The 23,838-nt window shown below is 42.3% G+C and overlaps 1 protein-coding gene across 2 annotated transcripts in view; it reads left to right on the top strand.

Annotated features, from left to right (window-relative positions):
- Positions 1-23,838, top strand: part of SPNS2 (sphingolipid transporter 2) — a 132,408-nt gene that overhangs the window by 83,151 nt on the left and 25,419 nt on the right. For both annotated transcript variants that reach the window (XR_004755367.1, XM_035343310.1), the window contains exons 5-10: positions 588-654; positions 3,713-3,855; positions 5,040-5,192; positions 6,795-6,984; positions 13,710-13,775; positions 20,674-20,772. Coding sequence is in view for 1 of the 2 variants with exons in the window: in XM_035343310.1 (XP_035199201.1) it covers positions 588-654; positions 3,713-3,855; positions 5,040-5,192; positions 6,795-6,984; positions 13,710-13,775; positions 20,674-20,772 (718 nt within the window). In the remaining variant the exon portion in view is untranslated. The remainder of the gene's footprint in view (positions 1-587; positions 655-3,712; positions 3,856-5,039; positions 5,193-6,794; positions 6,985-13,709; positions 13,776-20,673; positions 20,773-23,838) is intronic.

The raw sequence follows: 23,838 nt of genomic DNA, 5'->3' as shown, positions 1-23,838 counted from the left end.
TTTTCTTTTAAAGTTAGCTCACAAAAATCTTAAGTTGCTAAAGATGATAGTTGTTCTGTCTTTGGCTGGAACAATTTGGACAGGAAAATATTGTCAGAAGTGACTAATTAGTTGCAGGAATTGAATTATTTTTTCTAGCCCTGTTACTCGTTCACGTGTGACTTTTGGGAACTAGTGGAAAGGATTTATTTATTTTGTTACAGAAATTGGGTGGGAATGGAAACAAAATATTTTAGCTGACTTTCTTGGAGCATTATTAAACTAAGCTATCAATTTGAATACTATTATATTTGTTCTGAACTGGTGCTTCAATTCATTTGAGGTCCATCCACTGTGGATTGAAGGGTCAGCTATGAACTTGAGGTCAGTGTCCAATATTCCATTGGATTTCAGCATTTTTAGACCAACAGTGCTGGGAAGAGTTGCATATTACCTGCTATCCTCTTCATCCCCCATGTTTCTTCCTGCAGGAGGAGAGACTAGCACACACAATTGATTGTGGCTGTTTCTATATTTGCTTAACAACTGTTGTGATTGTGGTACTCCGTTAAAACTCAGACTGATTCTCATCCTTTCATCACTTGCAGTGGCTTGGGATACATCACTGGATCAAGTGTGAAGCAGGTTGCTGGAGACTGGCACTGGGCATTGCGGGTAAGCCAGTCTCTAGGTGTGACATTCACATGCAGGTTTTCATTTTTGAGCTTACAATGTGGACCATCCACAAGCAAAAAGAGCTTGTTGGGATTTTTTTTTTTCCAAATCCTTCAGCTCTTCAATGATAAAGATAGCTTGAAATTCAAATGTTCCTAAAAATGCAATTTTTTTTTTTTCATTTCAATATATATATATATATTTATATTGTTTATTTTTCCTCAGTAACATTGCACATTGTGAACATTCTGAATTCACCTTCAATAAGCACTAGCCTGGCTTTGGGCCAGTTCATAGGAAACTTCACAGTCTTACAGATCAGTTTTAATAATGTCTTAATAACAGCTGTATCAGTTGATCAGTGTTAGAAGAGTTCTACCACACAAATCCCCAACCTGTCATTATATACACTGTTATATAGAGACGGTAAAGGATTGGAGATTATGCCTGTGGATATTTAGTGCATAGCAGATGCATTCTCTAAGCAGATTGGAAAGGTATGTGGTTTTGGCTCATTGTACTTGTTTTTCTCCCTGCTTGGGAGCAAGAATTTTCCGATCACTTTATTATCAGTCAACCATGGTTTCTTGATGAGTTTGGGAAGATGAGGCATTGGCCTTAAATCAACTCCACAGTCTTTTAGGCCCTTGCTGTCAAGAAACTCTGAGAATGGCTTCCTGCTTTGAGGAAAAAACACTTTGTTCCAGTTTCCGCTTGTTTTTCTGCCCTGAGACAGTCGGTTTCCTTCTACTTTAACCTCTTGGGACCTTGATAAATGTGTTGAAAAGATAGTACATCCCAATCACATACACACAAACAGATCCTGCACACAAAGATGTCTTGAAAGAGCTGGCAGGAAGCGGCCCAGCAGAACTGTTTTCTGACCTTTGGCAGTCTGGGTGGCATGTGCCCCAGTGAGTTGCATTCTCTGGCTTTGGCACTTCATGAGGACAATGAAGCCCATGAAGGCCAGGCCAACCCCATTTGTAACAGCAGGTGATGAAATACATGGGTTCCCATCTCAAGCGAATGTTCCTTTCTGTGGCACGGACAATTGCCTGTCCAGCAAAGGTAAGCAAAGCCAGGAAACTCACTGTGAACAGTTCATCTGCACCTAGGAGAGTTTCCAGCTGTCAACCTGAAATGAAAAGAATTAGGTTTAATAACCTAAAGCTTCAGACCAAGAGAATGCCTGCCTCATTCAATAGCAGAAATGCTTCAAGGGTGAAATTAACTTTTGAGCAAAGGTCAGCATAAGGAAAGACAAACTCCGAAGCCTCTTCTCCTAGTCATATTGACTGATTTTTGGGTGGTGCAGACCCAGGAGTTGGACTTGATGATCTTTGTGGGTCCCTTCCAACTCAGGATATTCTATGGTTGTATGATTCTATGAATTAATGAAGTTGATATGTTGGACCACTCATCTATCTGTAAAATCCAAATAATTAGTTTGTACAAAGAAGTCATCACTAGCGTCTTTCTGTTCGATTTAAGTCTCCATAGCTATCCTGAGAAATCCAGACTGTCTGTGAGGCTGTACCCCTTATGGGATCATGATTTCCACCATAAATGACACATTGATGCATGATTCCCTGACCTGTGTGAAATCGTGGGAATCTATAAGACAAGCTCCACACTTCCATGAGGGTTGCTTAGGACAGGATTGCTTAGTTCTGTTAGTCAAACAGCCCACATCAAAAGCTTCCAGACATCAGTGTAAAGGAGCTTCTGTTCCTCTGGCAGTCATTGTACTTCTGCAAGATGTACTAGATTTGCCCTCTGTGATGCCTTCTGTGATGCCCTGTGGCCTCCAGCTCCAGGGGAGGTCAGGAATACTCAGTGGGCTGAAGAAGGCAGAAGGACACTTTGGCTAGTGGCAACTTTGTCTCTGGCCCTAGCAGTAATGTCAGTGTTTTACTGGAACATTGCTGAGTATCAGCGGATATTGTCCTGTCAGGGGAGTAAGCCTTCAGATAAAAATCAGAGACTTGAAATTGTATGTCCCTAGAAAATACCAGCATTTCCTTTTTTTGTTTGTTTTCTTTTGTTTGTTTGTTTTTAACAGTGCTATGTCTTGTGTTCAACTGTGATAAGAATACTGTATCGAGCTTCACTTATCCCTGGATGAGAGACATTCCTACATTCCTGACTTTCCAGTTCTAAAATATTTTTTGTGTTCCATTACCTTCCCTAGAAGAGTTCTGGATTTGTCTTCTTTGCACATGTAATACTACTCTATGTGTAAAGACCATTCTCAGGTTATTATTGGAAGCATATTGTTTTGGATCAGGAATTTTATTTTGAAAATGGCATGTGTAGAAGGGATGATAGTTCACTGAAAATCCGTGTTTCTATTTTCCTAACAGAACCATTTTCCATGCTAACAATAATGGAATTTCAGTGTCAAAACAAGAATCACATTCATAGCTTGTAAAACACTGTGGAACGTTTGCATTTTTGTCTAGTGATTGACAGAAAGGATTGGAAACTCAGAAACCTAAGTCCTTAATGTGTCATTTTTCTGTCTTCCAGCTTGAATTTTCATTGTTTCTTAGTCTGCTGTACACTGAGGCAATCGCTGAAAGCTGCCTGAAAATGAGATTTTGCAGATTAGATGGAAGAACACAGGAAGGGTTGCATGTCAAGCAAGGATTTTCAAAACCAACATGCTCCCCAGATCCAGAAATCTTTCACCTGAGTTCATTGCCTGTAAAAGGCTTCTAAACTCTCCCAGAAAGTAGTTGGTCTTTTAGCCCAGCTGGGTGCAGGTTTCCAAAGAGTTAAACATCACCCAGAATCTTGGTACTGTAATTACACAAATAAATGGACTGCCTTAATCAGAGTATTCTCAAAGCTTCATGCTTGCGACGTGAGATAAGAGAGTCCTGGGAATGACAGGGAGGAAGGAAAGGAACAGATGCCTCAGTGTGCTCGCGGATTCTGGATAGCCATAAAGAGCTGGGTTGCTGAAATGGAACTAATGTAATCTGTTTCTTACTGACTAGTCAAATCAAACGCTGCTGACTTCCTGTGCTATTTTCCTGTTCCTTTCTCACAGGTATCTCCACTCCTAGGAATGATAACAGGGACACTCATCTTGATATTTGTGCCCGCTGCTAAAAGAGGAAACGTTGAACAACTTGGGGGACAGCTGAAGGCTCGGACCTCATGGCTGAGAGACATGAAGGCACTGATAAGAAAGTAAGAACACCCTGCTAAAGTATGCTTTGCCTCTACTGCTTAGTGTGAACATCAAATGGCCTGTACTTAACCCTGTGAGATTTGAAAGTAGCATCGTGAAGGTATTGCAGAAAATTTGGTGTGTGGGCCTAGGAAAGAAAATCACAGTTACATTTTCACTGGACGTTGACTGTGATGACAAAGATGAATTCCATCTTCTGCTCTAACTTTTCCAAGATTCAGATCTAAGAGTCTGCTTTGTTTGGCTCATATGTCGGACTAATTAAGGCTTTTTGAAGTGTAGAAATTGCTGTGTTCCTGTATTAATTGCTGTGCTACTGTTGTTCAGATGTCCTTTTATAGCCTTTTATATGTCCCTTATATCCATTTTCTTCCTTGAAAAAGCTACTCTGCTGAGTGGAGAGTTCAATTAAAAAGCATTTTAAGAGGAGAAAATACACAAAAGCTTGCACTACGTGGCAAGTTTAAATATATACATATGTATTTATATAACCACATGTGACTGAATGCATGTGCATAGAATGTGGTTGGATGCTTGTATATCTGCAAAAAAGATCACACACGAGTTTTTAAACAGCTGCACTTGCTTCAGGAATGCTTGCCTGTGAATGTGCAAATACTTGTGTGTGTAAATTCAGTGTTACCTTGGAATTCTGATGTGAAACCTGTGGTGTCCTTCATTCTTCTTAGAACTGCTGGCTAGGATGTCTTCCTGGTGTTGCCACACAGTACCAAAGGGCTATGAAAAATGGTGATGGTTAATTTATTGGTATTTTTATATTACTTATTTTGGTGGTTTATCCAAGTAGCAAGTGTGTAGTAACCTGGAAATAACTTGGATGGGGATGGAGAGATGGATCTGGTAATTCGGGTGACCAGGTGATATTATGGTGATAGTGCTGTAATTCACACATCACATCTAAGTGATTAAGTACTGGTCGTCTCCTGGAAGGGTCCCAAAAAAGTGGTCCCCTAGAAGCACCTCTGAAGAGTTAAGCACGTTATTATCAATAGAACATCATAGATGAAGAAGTATTTCCTGCCTCTTCTTCTCCATTTCTTTGTACCTCGTGTTATCTCTGCCCCTTGGCAAAGGGAGGTGAGTAGTGATTCCTCTCCTGGTGCCCTCACTCTTTCAATTTTCCCTCTAAACCTTTTCTTGGTTTTGCCTCGTGTCTCCACAGCCGCAGCTACGTGTTCTCCTCACTGGCCACCTCAGCTGTCTCTTTTGCCACTGGGGCGCTCGGCATGTGGATCCCTCTCTACCTTCACAGAGCGCAAGTTGTGCAGAAGACTGCAGAGACGTGCAGCTCACAGCCCTGTGGCACCAAAGATAGGTGAGATTCATAAATCACTGCTTTAAAAAGGGGGGGGGGAGAGGGTGGGGAGGAAACAGGCAAGTCCCATGGAGTCAAGTCACTAGAATGTCTGTAATTTCCTGTAGATCCTTGCAACAATGATAGGAAATGCTGGGATTGTAAACTGGGTTTTATTTCTCTTCTTTTCTTCATTGCATGAAGTCAAACCAAGGCAGAAGTGATGACCTCAGCTCAGTCTTAGTTCCCAGGCTACTGTACAGAAGCAGAAAAAAGACAGCTGTCTTTGCCTTAAAAAATGGCTGCAGAACTGAAAGAGAGTGAGGTTTCTTAAGACCCACACTGATTTCTATGATACCAGTGAAATCAGCTGTGTCAGGGTAGCCAAGGTAGTGGCTATAATTCAGGGCTTGGACTGGTTCCCCTAAAGGCTGCAGGAACTGGCCCCGAAGGCTTTTATTTCTGTGGGAGGGAGGACTTCACTGTGTTTCATTGCTCTATATACTACTCTGTATACTGAGTTTTGCTGAAGAATGGTACAAAGATCTGGGAGACTTTGGTTTGGATTGCTTGATGTTACATGGTGATGTGTTTTTTCAGTCCCAGTTATATAATGTAGCTTGCAGCACATAACACTGTGAGAAGTAATTCATTGTTCTGTGCTTTACCATAATAGCACAAAGCAGAAAATGCTAAAAAAATGTATTTCTCCAGGTGAATAAAAGATATGAAAAACTGCCTCTTGCCAGCTCTTTTGCTTTTTAGCTTGTGAGGGAAGAATAACATTAGGAAAGCCTTCTTGCTCTAGCTGACACAATCTCATCACAGGTAAACTATTTAGTGGTTTGGAGTACCATCGACTAGAGCACCCAGCGGGCAGCCTCGGTCTATTCTGAAAAATGCAGTGAGCAGAAAATACAGCTCCAGTCAGACTGCCCATCTGCTGTTCACAAAGACAAGTTTTCCACTCCTTGATGACACCTATGTTTTGAGCTACCCTGGAGCTACTTTCATGTAGTTGCCAAAGATTCTGTAGCCTGAGTCCTGCACATAAAATACTGAGAAACCTTGACAGCTCCTGCTCTTGAATTTAAATAAATGCATTTTGTATGTGGATTATAACAGCAAAATAATCTAATCAGCCTTCTTTGAAATGGGCTGGAAGGAGTAAGAAAATTGCTGGTGTTTGTTGTCTTGTTAGTTTTCCATTGCCTTAAGCTTCCAAGTGCCTGCTCTGTCCAGGATTTCCCTTACATGATCATTGTGCAGGGTATTCCTTGGATTTTTTTGTACATAATTAGCTATACAATGCACTTTGTAGGGAGCTAAGGGCCACACAAAGAAGTAGTATGAGCCCTTTGCATCTCTGTGTGTTGATCAATGCCAAATTTCATCTGCTGTTTTCCTTAATTTCACGGGAAGGGTGCTGCAAACACAAACACTCAGGATGTAGCTCATTTGTTTTTTTTTTTAACTTGCAAAGTCAATGTCCAGTTTTCCATCAGTCAGTTTATCCTAATAATTTGTTCATAGATCATCCCCATTTGGGGGAAAAAATCCAGAAAAATTACTGACTGCCTCTTTTTTTTTCTTTTTCTTTCTTTTTTTTTTTTTTTTTAATAGCTTGATCTTTGGAGCAATCACATGCTTCACCGGTTTCCTGGGTGTTATCACAGGAGCTGGGGCAACCAAATGGTGCCGCTTAAAAACCCAGCGAGCTGATCCTCTTGTCTGTGCTGTTGGCATGCTGGGGTCAGCCATCTTCATCTGTTTGATCTTCGTTGCTGCCAAGAGCAGCATTGTGGGAGCCTATGTAAGTATAATCCTTTGCATATGTCAGTCTTCTGTCTACCAAACATCTTAGAAGATTGAGTGCATTGTCCCCTGCAGGAGGACTTAGATGTTTTTCCTGCTCTGAATGTCCTTCATTTTTCCCCTTGGCGTGTTGGCACTGTCTAGATGTGCTTGGAAGGAAAATGTAAGTCGCTGTTTATCCCCTCTTACTAACCACCATCAGAATTTAGACCTGGGCATTTAGCTCCTGCATAGAAACTCACAGTTCCCTGCCTTTGGGTTGTTCTCTCTGTACCTCTATCCGTAACGCTATTGCTCTTGCCTAATGGTTTGGTACAGGAAAATTGGCAGCTTCCCTTACAATAAGGGTTTTGTAGCTGCAGTGATATCGAATTGTAATTACAATATAACTTGTCTGTGGGCATGCTTTTAGCTACTTGTAAGTACCATTAATTTCCATAACTAAGTAGCTTGCTGCAGACCAACAGTAATTACCACGTTAAGTTCAATTTGTTGTTGTTTTCTATATTACCATAGCACCTGAAACTCTAGTCATAGCTCAGGAATACACAATACTTGATGCTGCACAAATGCAGATTTAAAAAATAGTCCCCCCAGAGCACTTATAACCTAAGGATATAAAAAGACATCAGATAGATCCAGACAAATAGCACGAAGGGAGAAGGAAAAACCCAAGATAATGTATAATAATCTGGTCTGAGGTATGACTCTTGCTTTCAGGAAAGAGCGGAAATCCCGTACACTAAACAGCTCTCAGGTTCTCTTTCAATGTAATAGAGAGAAGCTTGATAACTTTCTGAAGGGACAGCTTGAGATGGTTTGAGTAGTGGGATAATTTCTGAAAGCCTACCCTAGTCTCCACACAGCAGTGCACACTTCAGCAAGCAATGAGAATTCGTTTACAGTTAATCAAACAAACCATCTATTGCAGTTCCTTGCTTCTCTGTATTTCTAGCACTAGCGTAGCCACGGTTATTTTCCAAGTATTTGAATAGCTGCCATCACAACAGGGGAACACAGGAAGAAAGAATGGAAGTTTAAGAACATGAACACAGAACCAAGAATGCCTACTCTGGCTATTTAGAAAGTGTCAGGAGATTCTGGACCTCTGGCTCCTGGCATGGCCTACAGCTAACCTTCGATGCAACAATCAGCAGAAAAATGACCACCTGGGAAAACCTGTGAGGGGGTGTTACTGGTTGGCAAAACATTCGCCTTCCTTTCATTCTCAGCTGTCTCCGAAAGAAGAGATCTGTCAGATCCCGCTGCCTGCCCCTCCCCTCCACTTCTTTGTGCAGTCAGACCTGTGATTTTCTCCTTTGCCAGACCTGATGACAGACATGTTCATTTGTGGTGCTTAGTCTCTTTATGCAGAAAGTCCTCCCTTTCTAAGCTGGAAATACTGTTTTCAAAAAATGTGCAGTGAAAGGTGGTTATTGGTCTCATTTTCTTGTCTTTTCTTTTCTTTTTTTTTTTTTTTAATTCTCAAGACAGCAGCTTTTTAGCTTCCGTATTTCCATGTGACTATTCTGCATTGTGTAAATATGTAAATATAGATGGTATTATTTAACCAGTCTTAGAAACAATTTATTTTATGATGCATGAGCAGTAATCTAATAAAGAGTCAATGATGTGCAAAGGAAGCTGTATCTGCATATGGAGGGGGTATAAAGAATATAAGCCCACTTGCTGATGCTGTTAGGCTGATGCATACATTTGTTGCAGGTAACGCTGTCTCTCTGTAGCCCAAAATGAGCTTTCTCTGCTGCTAGAAAAGTAGTGCATTTAAAGTAGATAGGAGAGTCTAGTTAAAGTATCAAATGGGGAATCAGAACTCTCTTCATAGATTCTAGATGTGATGGGGGTAAGTTACTCGTTTTACCTCTGCCAAATGAGGATTCTCAATGTACAAACTTACCTTGATGATTGTAAATCACCTGAAGTTAAGAGATCCGTGCATAAGCAACCCACTATACATTTATATAAGAAAAAAGAAAGTGACCCAACATCTGTTATTGATGCTGTTCAGTGTTACAGGTACTAATCCCACTGAGAGAACAGCTCTGTTTTGGGGCTGCCAATGTCTCGTAACACAAGGTATTACCATGGTGGTGCTATATATCAGTTGAATTGACTTTTCAAAGCACGTTTCAGACATGAGCCCTTGTTTTTCCACGCCATTCAATGTTATTGCAATCATACAGGCATTGTGAGTGTTTAATGTCCTTTTATTTCACTGGGAGACCTGTTCTGCAGGGTCGCATGGTGTAGCAGTGCCTCTACAGTTAAAAACCACCTGTTTGAAGTCTCATTGGTCTAAAATTCAGCAGGCTTTCTTCTCTGACTCTGAAGTTGGAAAACCTAGATTTGATGGACGATGTGATAGATTAGGTTACCCTCCTTATCTCAAGATCCATGATAACAGCTTGTTCTGGAAAGGATAAGGTACAAGTTGTGGGTGGCTTTTCTCATCTCTGATAGCTTCCTTGACAGCTGTGTCCTGGCTCTCATCCTGAAACAGGATCAGCAGCATCCTTGAGTACTGTATGACCATGAAAAGCAAGAGTAACATTCCAGTCAGCTCCCCAGCACGGTGGTATTTCCCCACCTTCTGTACCATGACTGCCCTTAGACTTCTGTCACTGGTCACACCATGCCAAAATTGAAGTTACTGCATTTGAATCTCTCTTTGTTTCAGAGCATTAAAATTACCACTTCCAACATTTAGATAGCTAGACTTGGAGTTTAACCTCAAACAGAAAGGTCCATAAGAGACCAAGAATTGCTTGGCTTGTTTGTTTGTTTCTTGAAAAGACCTAAATATATTTTAATGTGGCTACCTTGCCACTTAAACACTGTCAGCTCTCTGCTGTCTTCCTCCCCTGAACATGCATATGTTCTTCCTCCTGCACGGTGCTGTCTTGCAGGTGGTTTTGATCCCTGAGAGCAGCTTCTATTCCTCTTCTGTAGCAGCCCCTCCTCCTTGGAGCAGATAGACAGACTTCTTTATTTATCCCATCTTTTCATATTAATCCAGTAAATTACTGGCAGCAAGCAGTACAGTGCCTGGAAAGGTAAAATGAAACAGCTTTCTGTATCATTATCTTGCTTTGCTGTACAGTGCAAACACTTCTTACTCTGTTTTCCTTGCAGCATGTGTTCTAGTGTGTTGTATTCCAGCTCCTTAAAGCAGCAATTTGTGTATCTTCCGGTCTCACTCTTTCTGAAATGTGTGCTCTTTGAAATATTGGTTTTCAAACCTGTCTCTTGAAACCCATTAGCTGGATGGCATCATTGTATCATCATACTGCTCAGACATTTCAACAGTATATTTTAGACTGGTTTCAGTCTCCAGGTGATTAGAGAGATATGTTCTGCATCCTTTTGACAGTGTTCCAAGTTCCCGTTGTACCTCAATTTCAGCATCCATTTCAATTCCTCAAAGACATTTCATGATCTTGCAGAAACAACAGCTCCCAGGCTAAGCCCTTGCCATAGAGCTTTTACAGCATCTTAGTGTCAGCTCCAGGGAGCTTTCTGTTGACATGGTGTTGGTGACTTATCTGCTTCCGAGGCATCGATATTGCCCAACACTGAGATGGAGTTAGGCTTGCTTCAAATTGAAGAGTGCATGTGGGAGTCTTAGCCACCATTTCAAAGAGAACTTCAAATAATGAAGATGCAGACAGATACACGCACTTTGCAAATAGCCATAGAGGGAGTTTATAACCTACTTAGATCTTGCTGGGAGAGCTGCTGGTGTGACAGCTCTGAAGTCTACTTTACTTATCATTTTTTGGAATCAGAATTTGCTAACTCTGATCACATAAACAGAAAGACTTCAGGGGGACTGAACTTCTATCGGCTTATCAAAGATGAGCAACTGGATACCAAAAGGAGATGGTGAGATATTATACAACACAGCTGGATTCAGAAGGGGATCTATTTCTCGAGCTGAAATCTCACTGTAAAATGAGGACTGTAAAAGTGTGTGAGAAGTTAAACCCATGACCATTTCAGGAGCTATCGATCTGTTCTGGAGGCTGCCCTATTTGCAGTAAGCATCCCTAGAGCCTCTCTCCAGCAGAAATGCTGCATATCCTCATATGCCCTTTGTGGTGGATGAACTCATTTTTACAAATCCCCATTAGCAGCTGGCTCTTTTTTTAATGTCAGTATCTTTTGTCCTACTTTTTGATCTTCCTCTTGTTCCTCTTTTTCTTTTACCGATATCCACATGAGGCACATGTTTCATGGAAAAGCATTGGGTGAAATGCACGCTCAATAATTCAGGTCTGGTGTTCTGAAGTTTGTAACATTTCAGTGATTCATAGGACTTAGGCTGAATTCCTGCAGAATAGGGCAAGTTTTACTTGCTGTGTGTAACAGCTTCTGTGTGTGTGTGTAACCTGTATAACCTTAAGGCAAGCAGTTGCATGTTTCCAGTGTTTTATGAACAGGCAGGGCATGTCGATGCCGCTTTCAGGAGCATGATAACATCTTTCCCAAGCTCAATTTAATCTATCCAGCTGCAGAACTCCAGCAACAGTGGCTGCAAAGCTGTGATAGGGCAGATTTCAGTGCAGGTCATGAGACCCCACCTGGGGATCCGGTATGCCCTTGCTGCATGTCACTTAACTTCTGTCGGCACCTTCATTCTTTGGATCTGTCTGTCTTAGCTAGGCAGTTCAGCCAAGCTCAAGGCAGACCAGTGGACAGTGGGAAAGTGGAAAGAGAAGACTTCCTAGCTCAGCAGCTGGGCCATAACTGGCTCAGACACCATCACAGAGGAAGCAGGTCCAGTCACTGAAAGAGGGGATAGGGAGGGGGGAGGTATGGGAAACAAAAATAATTTTAGAAACAAATAGAGGAAGAAGCTTTCTGTAGGTCAGTGCGTAAGTGTTGCTAAATAAAGCAGTCTATTCCTGGCAGTGCATGGGGGTCGGAGGGGTATAGGCGATCTCGAGCAGGGTGTGGGAAAGGAGACTGCTGTAGTCATGTCAGACCATAGGCACGGATCTGAGTTCCTCCTCCCAACCCAAATTGCTCCTGTGCAAGCAACAGGAGCCAGGTTGGGGCTTTGAGTGTCAGAGATTACCAGATAACCACAAAACAACATCCATCTGAATGCTTCCTCAGAGCAAAGTGTGTTGCGTATTTCTTGCTGCTTTTGTTTCATTGATAGGTTGTTCCCAACTCAACATAAAAGCTGAACAAAAGGTTATTAAAAGGGGAATCTTCGGTTACCTGAATCCAAACCTCCATAGCTGCTAATCTCCAACTGCCAGAAGGGATTGCAGAAGGAAAGTTTTCTCTCTAGACACAACAACAACAAAAAGCTGGGGGTGAGGTGGGTTAGCTGGGCAAAAAGCAACCTTTGGGGGAGATCTAGTAAAGGGTTTTGCTTGCCTCCTGGAGAGGAGCGGGAGCGATCATTCTTACAAGTCTGATTATTTCAGCAGCGTTTCATCTGTGTGCTCTGCTCTTCATAATACACAAAGGAAGATGGAAATGTGTGTCTGGAAGATTTTCTCTCCTTCTTTTTTTGTTCTGTTCAACCTACTTTTCTTTGTTAAATTGCAAACCTACAGCATTAGAGCAAAGGGTCGATGACTGAAATACATGGAAAAAGCTTTTTGATGTGGGCAGTGTTCCCCTTGAAACTGTGTCACCCTTGCTCTGTTGGACTCAGTTTGATGAACATTTCTTTTAATAATGAGACCAGGTTAAATTAGTTTCTTCTCTGATGATCACTTTCAGTTCTTCAGCTGCTCTAACTACTTGCAGAACCATTTAGTGAACTGCATTAAGGGATTGATTTGAGTTTAAAATAAGCAAAGCAAGCCCCTCTTCCACCACCTCCCCCTCAAAAAGAGGTTCTTTTTCGTGTAGCAGCTTCCTGATCCGAATCCCTGCTTGGCCCCATTGTACAAGCACAAGACAGAAGGCAGCTTGGGGATGGGAGTAAGTGAGGAAGGGCTGCAAGAGGTGGAAAGGGTGTGTGGTGGCTGTTTATACCAAACAACCTCAAAAAGAAGCTCTCATCCCACTATTTACATAGGGCTTTTAATGTATCTGGTTGACAGTCTCCACAGAGTCAAGAGTTGTAGCTCACTACAAGACAGCGATGTTGCAAAGCCCATACTGAAAGCTGTCTTGAGTGCACCTAGGTACTAGCAGCATAAAGCTCAAGCTGTTATAGTGGCTAGACTTATGTCCCCCTCAAAAAGGACAGCAATATTCTAGCAGGGGCGGGCAGGGATCTTGCACGTGGTGGGTATTTGGTTTACTAGAGTTTACCAGAGAACTTGGTGCCTAGCGATGAAAATGACTGTTGTGGGGAGCTGGGGCTTTCTGACTTCCCTAGCTGACCTTTGGAAACAGAACGATTTCAGCATGGAAGTCCAGGGCTGTCGCTTCTGTTTGGCTTCTCATCTTCTTCTGTTACCAAAGGTGTCAGCCTTATATTTATCTGTCCTGTAGATCATAAACAGTTTATACTAATGAAGGTTCAGGCCAACCCTCTCAGGGCTCAGATAAACATCTGTAGGTTTCTACTACTCGGGATAACCACAACGTGAACCAGAGGTGGATTGTGTACAGAAGAATCCTTTGAATGGGTTTGAGACAAATAAGTGACACAGGAAAGTTTGTGACAGGTTATTTGTCCCTTAAATGTCAAGTGAATAAATCTTCTCCTTTTTGTGTGTTTTGTTACAACAGATTTGCATTTTTATTGGAGAAACTCTTCTGTTTTCAAACTGGGCTATCACAGCAGACATACTAATGGTGAGTGTACCTTGGAACAGCATCTTTCTCTTCTTGGGGCCAGAGCAGTTTGTCAGCTTGCAAGAACAACCTGAATTTCACATCTTCATTTAAATGCCTACTCCCTAGTTCAACCTATTCTATGTTTGTCTAAGGGACACCATTACTGGATTCAAATAGTTTCCCCAAGTGTTAAGTATTTTCATAAAACCTCACATGTAAAGAACTCAGTCAGCGTTTCCTAATAGCATATTAGTAAATTTTGTTATCAATAACTCGGCTTTGTTCTGTAATAGGAAATCCTTCCCTCCCTCCCTCCTCTGACCACAAAGGCAGCCATCTACCTCTCTCTTTGGCTTAACTCCAGCAAACCTAGCATTCAGCACATACACAATAGAAAACCTCTGGGAGAGAAGAGAGGAAAAGAAAGTATAAAGAATTTTTGGACTATGTCCACCTTGTTCAAGAGGAAACTGTCTGGGATTTTTCACCTCGTGTCCTTCATTTTCCATTCTCTTCCCACCATAGTGCTTTTTAAGTCTTACAGATCAGCAGGCTGACGTTAGCAACTAGATTTTTGTCTGAAATAGTCTGCATGTTTGCTAAAGAGCCTTGCATATTTGCTGATGCTGCCATCAGAGACGTACAGAGCCTTTCAAATACCTTGAAATCCCATTGTGAGGGAGGTTTCTTGTTGCTTATTGTTTGAAAAAGAAGGAAACTAGGGCACAGAACCATTACAGGACTTGCCCGAGGTCTTTTGGCAGGTTGTTGACTAAGCTAAAAATACAATCAGTCTGGCATCAATAGAAAACTCCCTTGACTTGTATTTGTTGCTTATGCAAACACCAACAAGAAAGCAATCCGGCTCAGTGTTTCTAGATGTAAAGATACTGGGGTTGATACATTGATTCAGCAAAGAACTTCAAGCTCCTGCTTAAATTCTGTTTATGGTTTAAGTTCAAGGTTGTGTTTATATTTTACGATGGCTCTGTAGCTGCCGTAATTGCATTGCCTGACGATCCTTCAATCTTTCACTCATTTGTGCAGAGAACGCTTTGTGAGGTAGGGCAGTATGGTTAATGCCACATCTCTCGGGTATGAGTAAGGCACAGAAGCAAAGGTTGTCAGTATACCTCAAGACTGTTAGAAAGCTTTTAATTTCTGAGGTTTGTTCCTCCTACCACTTTAGCTTTAGTGTGTTAGAGCATAGGCCGAGCACGTGTTTACTTTGTACTTACATTGGTTTTGCAGTTTGTGCTGATTTCAAGCTGTCACTGCCGTTCATTCGGAGGTATCTCAGCATTGAGACAGATGTGCAGTCTCCAGACAGCTGTGCTGAGGAAGAAATCGTAGTACAGTATTTGTAGTTGCTCATTACTGCCTCCTGCCAGAGCTTTCTGTCACATCCTGTCTTTGGCAATGAGGTTCACAGGGGTGCTCCCAGCTCTCTGCTCAAAATTAGCTCATATAGCAGATCTTTTATATCCTCCCTAGCACTGCCTGAAAGAGGTAAGGTGCAGGCCATGGAGCACATCTGCAGCCCTCCAGCAGTGGCTCTCAAAGAGCAGCTCAGGTGGCAAACGCTGCTGTCAGCAAGGCTCCGCTGGATGAAGGGGATCTGCTGGACACGTTCAAGGTCCTGCAGAAAATCTGTGCCAGAAAGTACTGAAACTTGACCTCTGTTGTCTCAAGCTAACCCCAAAAGGCATTCTTCTCCCAAACAATTCATTATATCAAATGTACCAAGGATGCCATCGTTATTCCATTTTAATTACTGAGCTTTTTTGTGTTGATTTCAATGTGACTTTGGTGTCCTGTAGCTTTTTAATAGCTTTTATAGGTTTGCCATCTGGTTTGTAGGAGCAGCATCATATAGTCAGTTGCATTTTGCACGGTTGCATTTGCAGTTGTATACATTGTATATATTGTATATATTGCTCTAGTGCAAAAGAGGAAAAAAAAAATCCCCTTAAGAAATGATTGGAAATAATTGGAAAAATCTTCTTAGTTTCAATTCTGAAAGCACAAGGAAACTAAAAGCATGTAAAAAACTGGATTTTGGTAATTGATGCCAACTCTTAAGCTAGCTGCTCTCTTGCCTGATCGGACAAATGAACTGGAGTGTCATATCTAATGCCCAGCTTACTGCATTATCAGCATGAGTAGAACTGTAAAAGTGCCATCCAAATAAATGTAAACGTCCACTTAGATCAATGCAAGCCTGTAAGCAGATGGTCTGAAGTACGTTTATGTTACACAAGGGGTTTGAGAGGATGTTTTGTCAGACAATAGGTGAGAGCCAGGGCTAGAGCCATGTTTGACAGGCAGCTCTGTAAGAAGTTCTAGCCAGAGCAAGGTGTGGATATCCTTCAGTGAGATGCACTTTAAATGTTTTGCAAATTAATTTCTACTGATTACCATTTATTTGGTGTAATCAGAAGTGTGTCTGCTCTTGCCTGAGGCTGGTAAGGAGTTTAAAAGCATTATTAGTGTAAGCCTAACAACACTTTAATCATATACATAAATATTATCTTATTTTCATAGACAAAAAGCCTTCAATACTGGCTGATTTCAGTGAGAGCAGACTTATGCCAGAAGCGAGGGTTTTGGTAACTGTATCCCAAGTGATTTATCGTAGCTCTCCCAAGATTTGTAGATCTCACGACTGCTTAAGAACTCTATCTGGCAAGTTGGTAAGCACCTTCAAAGGTTTTGCAAGTTTAATTTCCTTGGCAAAAAGAAGGATGTTTGCTTCACATCTTCAAATTTAATTGTTGGCTCTTCATAGATCCATGCTTCCATTGCTCTTCTGTTCTTGCCAGTGTGGCAGGCTGTCTGCAGTTCCTCAAGCTGACTGCAGTAAAAGGTGCTGAGGGCTAGGTTTGATAAACTGTCAGCACTGCAGAACGCACTGCACTGCCTGAGACTTTAAAAGGCTGATATTTGTTCCAAATGCAAATTTGTACAAAACAGGCCTTATTCTCCTGAGCACAACTCTCCAAATCTCCTCCCAGGCACATGTTCAGATGGTGCTTCGGGAAGGGAGGTGGTTCTTATGGAGCATGCTATTTATGAAACAGATTTTATCAGCCATCTTTGCAAATTGGCCTCAAAATTACCAGAAACCCAAAGTAGCATTAAAACTGCCTTGTAACAGCAGTAATGCACCTTCAGTGCAGCAGGCAAGTGTGTAACATTGGGAGTGCTTGGGATTTTGTGGAGTCTGGTCCTAATAGTGGGGTTTTTCCTCCATAGCACATCTCAGAAATAAAGATGATGAACAGGGGCTCGGTGGCATTTTTGTGTGAGAGCCAGCAGACAGTTCGAAGGACCTCAGCTACAGCAGTCATACCCTCATTAGCTCTTTGATGGGAAAAGCCATCCTCCAGTTTATGCAAAGTCCTGACACTCATGCAAAAAATAAATGCTCTCCATATTTCCCTTTTCTTCTAAAACATTAGTTCCTTCTAAATGAAGGAAACCAGCCTTACTGTTTTGCTGTACGGTCTAAGTCTTCCTTTAGTCTTGAAACATGCTAAGACTGACTGTGGCTGAGCTAGAGCCCTGGAGGAATGTGCCTTTTGTTCTGCCAACCTTCACAATAAATAAAAGACAATTATTTATGCAGTGTAAAATACTGTGTATTTTTACAGCTGAAGAAACAGCATTTCCAGAAGCAGCTCTCATTGTGGCTTCTCTCAGTGAGCTCCCACACATCAGAGAGCTGTGGTTTAGATTTTAGGGCAGGGAGGGAAACATGAATGGAGGTGCACAGCTTGCTTGGGGTACCTGAGTGCAGCTCTGACCAGGAAAGCTGTGCCAGGTGGCATCGCTGCGGTTCTCCTGTGGGCCAGGGCTTGTAGATGGATGTGTACTTCCACACGTGCTGCGATGTGGAGACCAGCCTCCTTTCACTTCATTTAAAAGTTTATTTTTAGACAGAGCCTGTCTGTGACTCGTCAGTGTGCACAAAGGGCTCTCAGGCTGCTTTCCCTGGAGCACAGCCTTTGCCTGTCCTGAACACCTAGACTGTTTCCCAGCTCTGCTGGGATGGAGCTCACTCATGTTTTCTTTGCCTCTGGGGATGAAAGAGACCAGTGTGTTGCCCCGGAGATTACTAAGTGACCCAGAAAGAGTAGCAATTGTTTTAGAGTGTAGTTTTCTATCAAAGATCAGACAAACTTCAGACCTTACCTCTTTGGCCTTCTGCTGGGAGAACGGTGATCTCTCCTTGGCTTTCCTGGTGAGCTGGTTTCAGACCAACTCATTCTGCTGATTTCCCTACAGGAAGGGAATGTCAGCAGCAAACCATGCCCTTTCTGAGCCTCTATTTAGAGAGGAGAGGTTTGCCAGAGCTGCTTGGTCAGCCTTCCCACCCATCCTGTGTGCTGCCTGCTCTGAACCTGGAGGCAGAGATGAGCCAGGGCGATCCCACGGGCTTCCGCCTAGCCCGCTGTGGCTCTCCCACCTCCACTTTCTGTGGGATGGTCGAACCAGGACTGGTCTGGTTTGAATTTAGGTCTATTTTAGTATCAAAATGCCCCTTTAAAGCTGTAATTTACTGCTGCCTTCCCAGAACAGTGGCTAATGTTTGCTACCAGCTGCTTCCTCCCCATTGGAATAAAATGCTTTCTAAGCAGGGATAGGGTGGAGTACATTTTGGTGTCTTGGAGATGCTGGTTTAAGCCTTTTTTTCCTCATCTTTTTAACATTTTAAGAATTTAACATCTCATTTTTTAATTTTAGAGGAGGAAAAATTTCATGTTTGTTTGCTTGCTGGATGTTCGGATAGGATTGGTTTGGTTTGGTTTTTGTCACTTGAATTCCAGGCTAAGTTCACCAAGTGTTCTGGTGCTTTTTACTGATCAACCATATTGATGGCTTCAGCCATCAGGCAAACTGATGGCAAACTGAAAACTTGTTGGAAATGGTGCTGCTACTTGCAGAACTGTATTTATGCATAATACAGATGTACATGCAAAATTATGTATAATTGTGTGTGTGTTCATGTATATACACACACACGATGCAGCAATCATTCAAACGTTTTTCTCCAGTTGGCTTTAATTCACTGTCACTCATTGAAAATGGTAAGTTTTGAATACATTTACAGTTTCCTTAGTCGTTTCCCTAAGAAAAGGGAAACAATATAGAGCCAGGCAGGCTTTCTTCTCCAGCTTTGTTACAATAAAGTGTAGAGTGTAAAAAAAAATTTAACACAAGTTTAAAACTCACTTTTTCGAAGATCTACACAACTCTAGCCTCTTGAATTAGAGTTCTGGTTTATTTTCTCAAATGCCTTTTTCTCCAAGAACTCTTGCAGAACGCCTCTCACTGCACCTGTGTGACCTGGGGCCAGGTGGAAAGAACAGTAACTCATTTTTTTGTGTGTTTTATTTTGTCTAATCTATCCAAGTTGTACCCATTACCTTGCGCCTTTGGGGAATGGTAATGAATTGTGTGGCTCTCCTGGTGTTTCACAGTGTGACCTTCAGTATGTCTCTGTGTCTCTAATAAACTCTAGACCTTGATTTTCTTCCTGGGATTTCGGTGAGCCTTCAAAGCCTGCTTTGAGCTCTTTGATGCGAAAGGAGGCCAGTGTCTGACATCCGTAGTCAGGTGGCTGCTGTGGGCCTGATCGTTTGCTTTTCTGATGCACCACAGGAGTTTAACAGGGTACACATTTCATACGTGGCATCAGTGTGCATTTGCAGCTTTGTCAACCCAGTAAGGAAAGAAGTGGCGTGTCTTTCTCAAGGCACATGCGTAATGCACTAATTAAAAGCATTTAATCTAATTTTACCCATCATTCCCAATTGCCTGTGCTTGGGATGAGATGATCATTATAAAGAGGCATGAATTCTCTTCTGTTGTGGATTTTCTGGGCGGCGTTTCTGTCCTTTTGTTATGGTTAACTCTTCCCACTGCAGACAGGGCCACTCCGGGAGGGTGTGATGAGCACGGACGCAGCGCTTCAGGCTCTGTGCCCTGAGGTACGTCGCTGCTGAGCAGTTAGTTCCCCTTGACTCAGCCAGCTAAGGCAAATTCATCTCTGTGTGTTCTAGCTGGGGACACACCAGCCCTGAAATGTCACATTTAATTAATAAACGACTTCAGGAAAGCATTGCAAGAAGGAGTTGAAGCCTGGGAAGGCAGGCCTTGTGAAGAATAGCTAAAAGCAGTCCATCATTGAGAATGTGGAAGAGTAAAAGGATCTCGGTCCACAAATAGCTAAACCAGAGTCATTTCTGGCAGGGCAGGCAGCTCTCCAAAGAAACAGAAAAAGACAGAACAAGATTCAGTGCTCTGAGCTGAAAACAGAGTTCACTTGGATTTAGGAATTCTTCATTACTTACAGTCTTTAAATCAAGACAGGATCTATTTCTAAACCAGGATATGAGGATGTGGTGTAGATGTTCTTAGCCAGCTTCTTTCACAAGTTTTATGCAGGAAACATTTTTTTCTGTTTCTAAATGTATGTTATAAAACAAAGGTCTTTCCACAGGACTGGAGTTCGTTGTTTTGGTTTGGTTTGTTGGTTTTTTGTTTGTTTGTTTGTTTTTAATCTCTCATTCCTTTCCATGGTTATAGCTGTTTTCTGCAAGCTCTGGTCCCTTAATCAGGAAATAATTCATGTTTTCCATTGATCCTGGGTAGTCAGATTAATATTGCGTGACCTGGCTGAGGGTGTTATGTCATGTTAGAGGAGTGGAGACCATACGACACTATCTTGGCTATGGAAAATTTCCCTAATGTGTTATCTTTCAAAAGTGGAATCCCTTTTTTTTTTTTTTTTTTTTGTACGGAAAATTAATTCCCCCAGACTTGCATTAATTAAGCAATACAAGAGAGCTGGACGGGTTCTTTAGTAGAGTTTCCTTATGTATTTATTTTTCTTTTCCTTTCTTCTTTGCAGTATGTGGTCATCCCAACGCGCCGCGCAACCGCAGTGGCCTTGCAGAGCTTCACTTCGCACCTCCTGGGAGATGCTGGCAGCCCTTACCTGATTGGATTTGTAAGTGCTCGCAGCAGGTTTCGGCAGGGTTGTGCGCCCACGCCTGTGTTTGTTTACTGACTGTTTCTCTAACATGCCAAGCTGAACTATGCTAGGGAAGGGAGGCCTGTATTTGCCAGCAGAATGGGAAGTGGTGCAGTGCAATGCAACTTTTTTACACGCTTTTGTTATCTGTGGGCTACAATTCAAACCTGGGAGGAACACTTGTGCACGAGAAGTGAGCTTCTGTTTAGCCTAGGGCATTTGTAAAACTCACTGACTGCACTGTAAAGTGAGATTGGCTGCTCTGTGGTATAGACAGCGGTCCGTTAGGAATTGGATTGGAACAGGGGTGGTGGTGGTAGGGGTTATTAGCATTCCTTCTGGTGTGCATATTTTGTTTTGTATTAGTTATATTCCTTTCTGTTACTGCTGCACTTGTTGGCCGTGGTTTGACTTGAGACCTCTCTTAATTTGCCACCATTACCCTGGTGCGGAGTGAAACAAAAGTCCCTGCTCCAAAAATAGGCAATCAGAGAATGTTCCTAGCTGAAAATATAAGGCCTGGGAAATGTAATGAAAGAAATCTAGATATACTGGGGTAATTTCTTTCCCTTGAAACCTTCTGTTGTGTTTAATGCACTGAATTTCAGAGAATATAGATCATCGTTTATAAAATACAGCAACCTCCATGTAAAGCCTTAAGTGATACTGCTCATGTTGTGTTGAAGGTGCTACAGTTTTCCCGCGATGTAACTGGGACTTTAATTAGTCTCAACACCTGAGAGAGAGCACCTGAAGTGCTCTTGCTGCTCTGTAATGCTGGCTGCTGTGGACCTTTTTTTAACGACCATTTCTCTTCTACTCATCCCATACTCACTCATGAGTGTATATATACATATTTATTTGTGTTTAACGTATATATTTATATACACACACATAATAGTTACTCTTGAATGCCAGCTCCCCAAAACAATATAGTTGCTCTGGAGCCCTCTGAAGCTGACATGAAAAGACAAATATAGATAAGACTGAATGGATCAAAGAAATGAGAGACGTCTCTAGAGAACAAATATATACGATTTGGCTTAGTCTTTATTTACTTCAATGTTCTGGGCACCCCAGGAGAAATGATCTTATTTTAGAAAGTATTTGAAAGTGGTGAGAACAAAGGAGGCACTGGGAGAGATGGCTTTGTGTTTTTCTGAGATGGGTGTCAGGGATGAGGGGCAGGGTCTGGGATGCAGGCGAGGCTCCCAGGTGGCTGCTGCATGTTCCCCCTTCTTGTTACATAATAGGGACATCCAGGAGGAGCAGCCAGGACCCTGAACGATTGCAATTCATCTTGAACATTGCCTAGGGCTCTTGAGTGTCACAGGTAGAAAGGGACTTTGGTTGTAGAAAAAAATGTGCCTTGCCCTTCTGGTGTTCAGATACCAAGCAAATTCTGAGCTACTTAAGGCTGCCTGCCAGAAAGATGCTTAAACCCAAGTTAATGGCTGCCTTGGGCTTTCTTTTGAGTGGGAAAATATTAATTACAATTTTGAATTACTCTTTTCTAATGCTGTAGTTGTTGGGCGGTTCTTGCTCAGGAGGAGGCTCTCCAAGTACAAGCCTCCCCTGCAGGGAGCCGGAGGGAAGCACTCGTGGCACGGGAGGCACCGGCACCCACTTCTGTAGCCTCTGGGCTGGCTCGGCTGACTCATGCTCCTGCACTACTCGGACTGAAAGGTCAACTGGAGCTTTCAGATACAGGAAAACAAATGCTGTTCAAAGTGAAAGGACAAGCAGACAAATTTTCCACTAAGACAAGCTTGCAAATTAATTGTTCAAGTGTGCAGGCTTTTACGACTGGAATTGTCCAGCTGAGCAGTGGGCTGGAGACCTGCTCGCAGCATAGAAATCTCACTTGGACAAGTTACAGATCTAGGTTTAGATCTAGGATTTCCAAGGCAGGCTATAGGAGCTAAGGAACCATCTCCTGGTGACTTCAAAGGAGAGCTGGGAGTCCAATTCCCATGGTCCTGGGAATCCCCAGCCTGAAGACAGCATGTGGCAGGAAAACACCACAGTGCAGGTCTTGAAAGAGGGAAGGAGAAGGCAGGATAAAGCAAATGAACTGACGTAGCAGGAGCACTTAGAACAGTGAAATTCAGCCTCCTGATCACTCATGGAGAGTGACCCTCAAGATCTGCCATTTCTTCTGACTGCTTACAACTTCCACCTGAGGCTCCCTCATCAAAAGAGCAATGTTTTGATCTGAATATAGAATCAGAGAATCATTAAGGTTGGAAAAGACTTCCAAGATCATCTGTTCCAACCGTCCCCCTACCACCGATGTCACCCACTAAACCATGTCCCTAAGCACCACGTCCAACCTCTCCTTAAACAGCTCCAAAAATAGCTGGAATCTTACAGTTTTGGGGGAGTTCACAGTGAGTTTCTTTCCAGGAGTGCCCTTAGTACAGAATCAGATACTCACGTCCTTGTAGGACTAAGCTGTGTCAGCCAGTTGTCTGTGTTTGCTGGATACCAATAAATGTTGTATTGATCTTATAATCCTCATGTAGAGCATAGAAAAGTACTTAACAGCTGCAGCCTCACATGTACGATTGCTCCCCTGCTCTGTGGTGTGCCGTAAAAGTTGAAGGTCAGACTCACATTTTTCTGTAATCTCCCCCACTTCCACACCTTGCAGTGCAGTTACATCTGATGAATGCTTTGCATTTAAGCAGTTTCTTAGAATCACCAAAAGTGCCAAATATATGCTAGTGTTTAAAAGCTAAGTGGGAGGAAGCGTGTATGTGTGGTTGTTTTTCATGTCTCTTTAAATATTGATAACTTTTCTTACGGTAAAAGGGATTAAGATTGTCTTACAAAGGAGCTATGCAAATGCAGTCTGAGGGTGGCAGCTAGAATTTGCATAAGGTTTTACTACCTGCCAAACACAGAGATCAATTCCTACAAATCAGTGCTGCCGGTTCATTCACAAATAAGAATAGGCATTGCTGCAGTGTTTTGTTAGATGAGACAGTTTTTATTACTATATAACTGCAGCTTTTTCAGGACCTTTGCAATAACCTGCAG

The sequence above is a fragment of the Oxyura jamaicensis genome, chromosome 19 (assembly GCF_011077185.1).
Source record: "Oxyura jamaicensis isolate SHBP4307 breed ruddy duck chromosome 19, BPBGC_Ojam_1.0, whole genome shotgun sequence".
Lineage (NCBI taxonomy): Eukaryota > Metazoa > Chordata > Aves > Anseriformes > Anatidae > Oxyura > Oxyura jamaicensis.
Note: the sequence above shows the minus strand (reverse complement) of the source record. Positions and strands in the feature narration are given on the sequence as shown.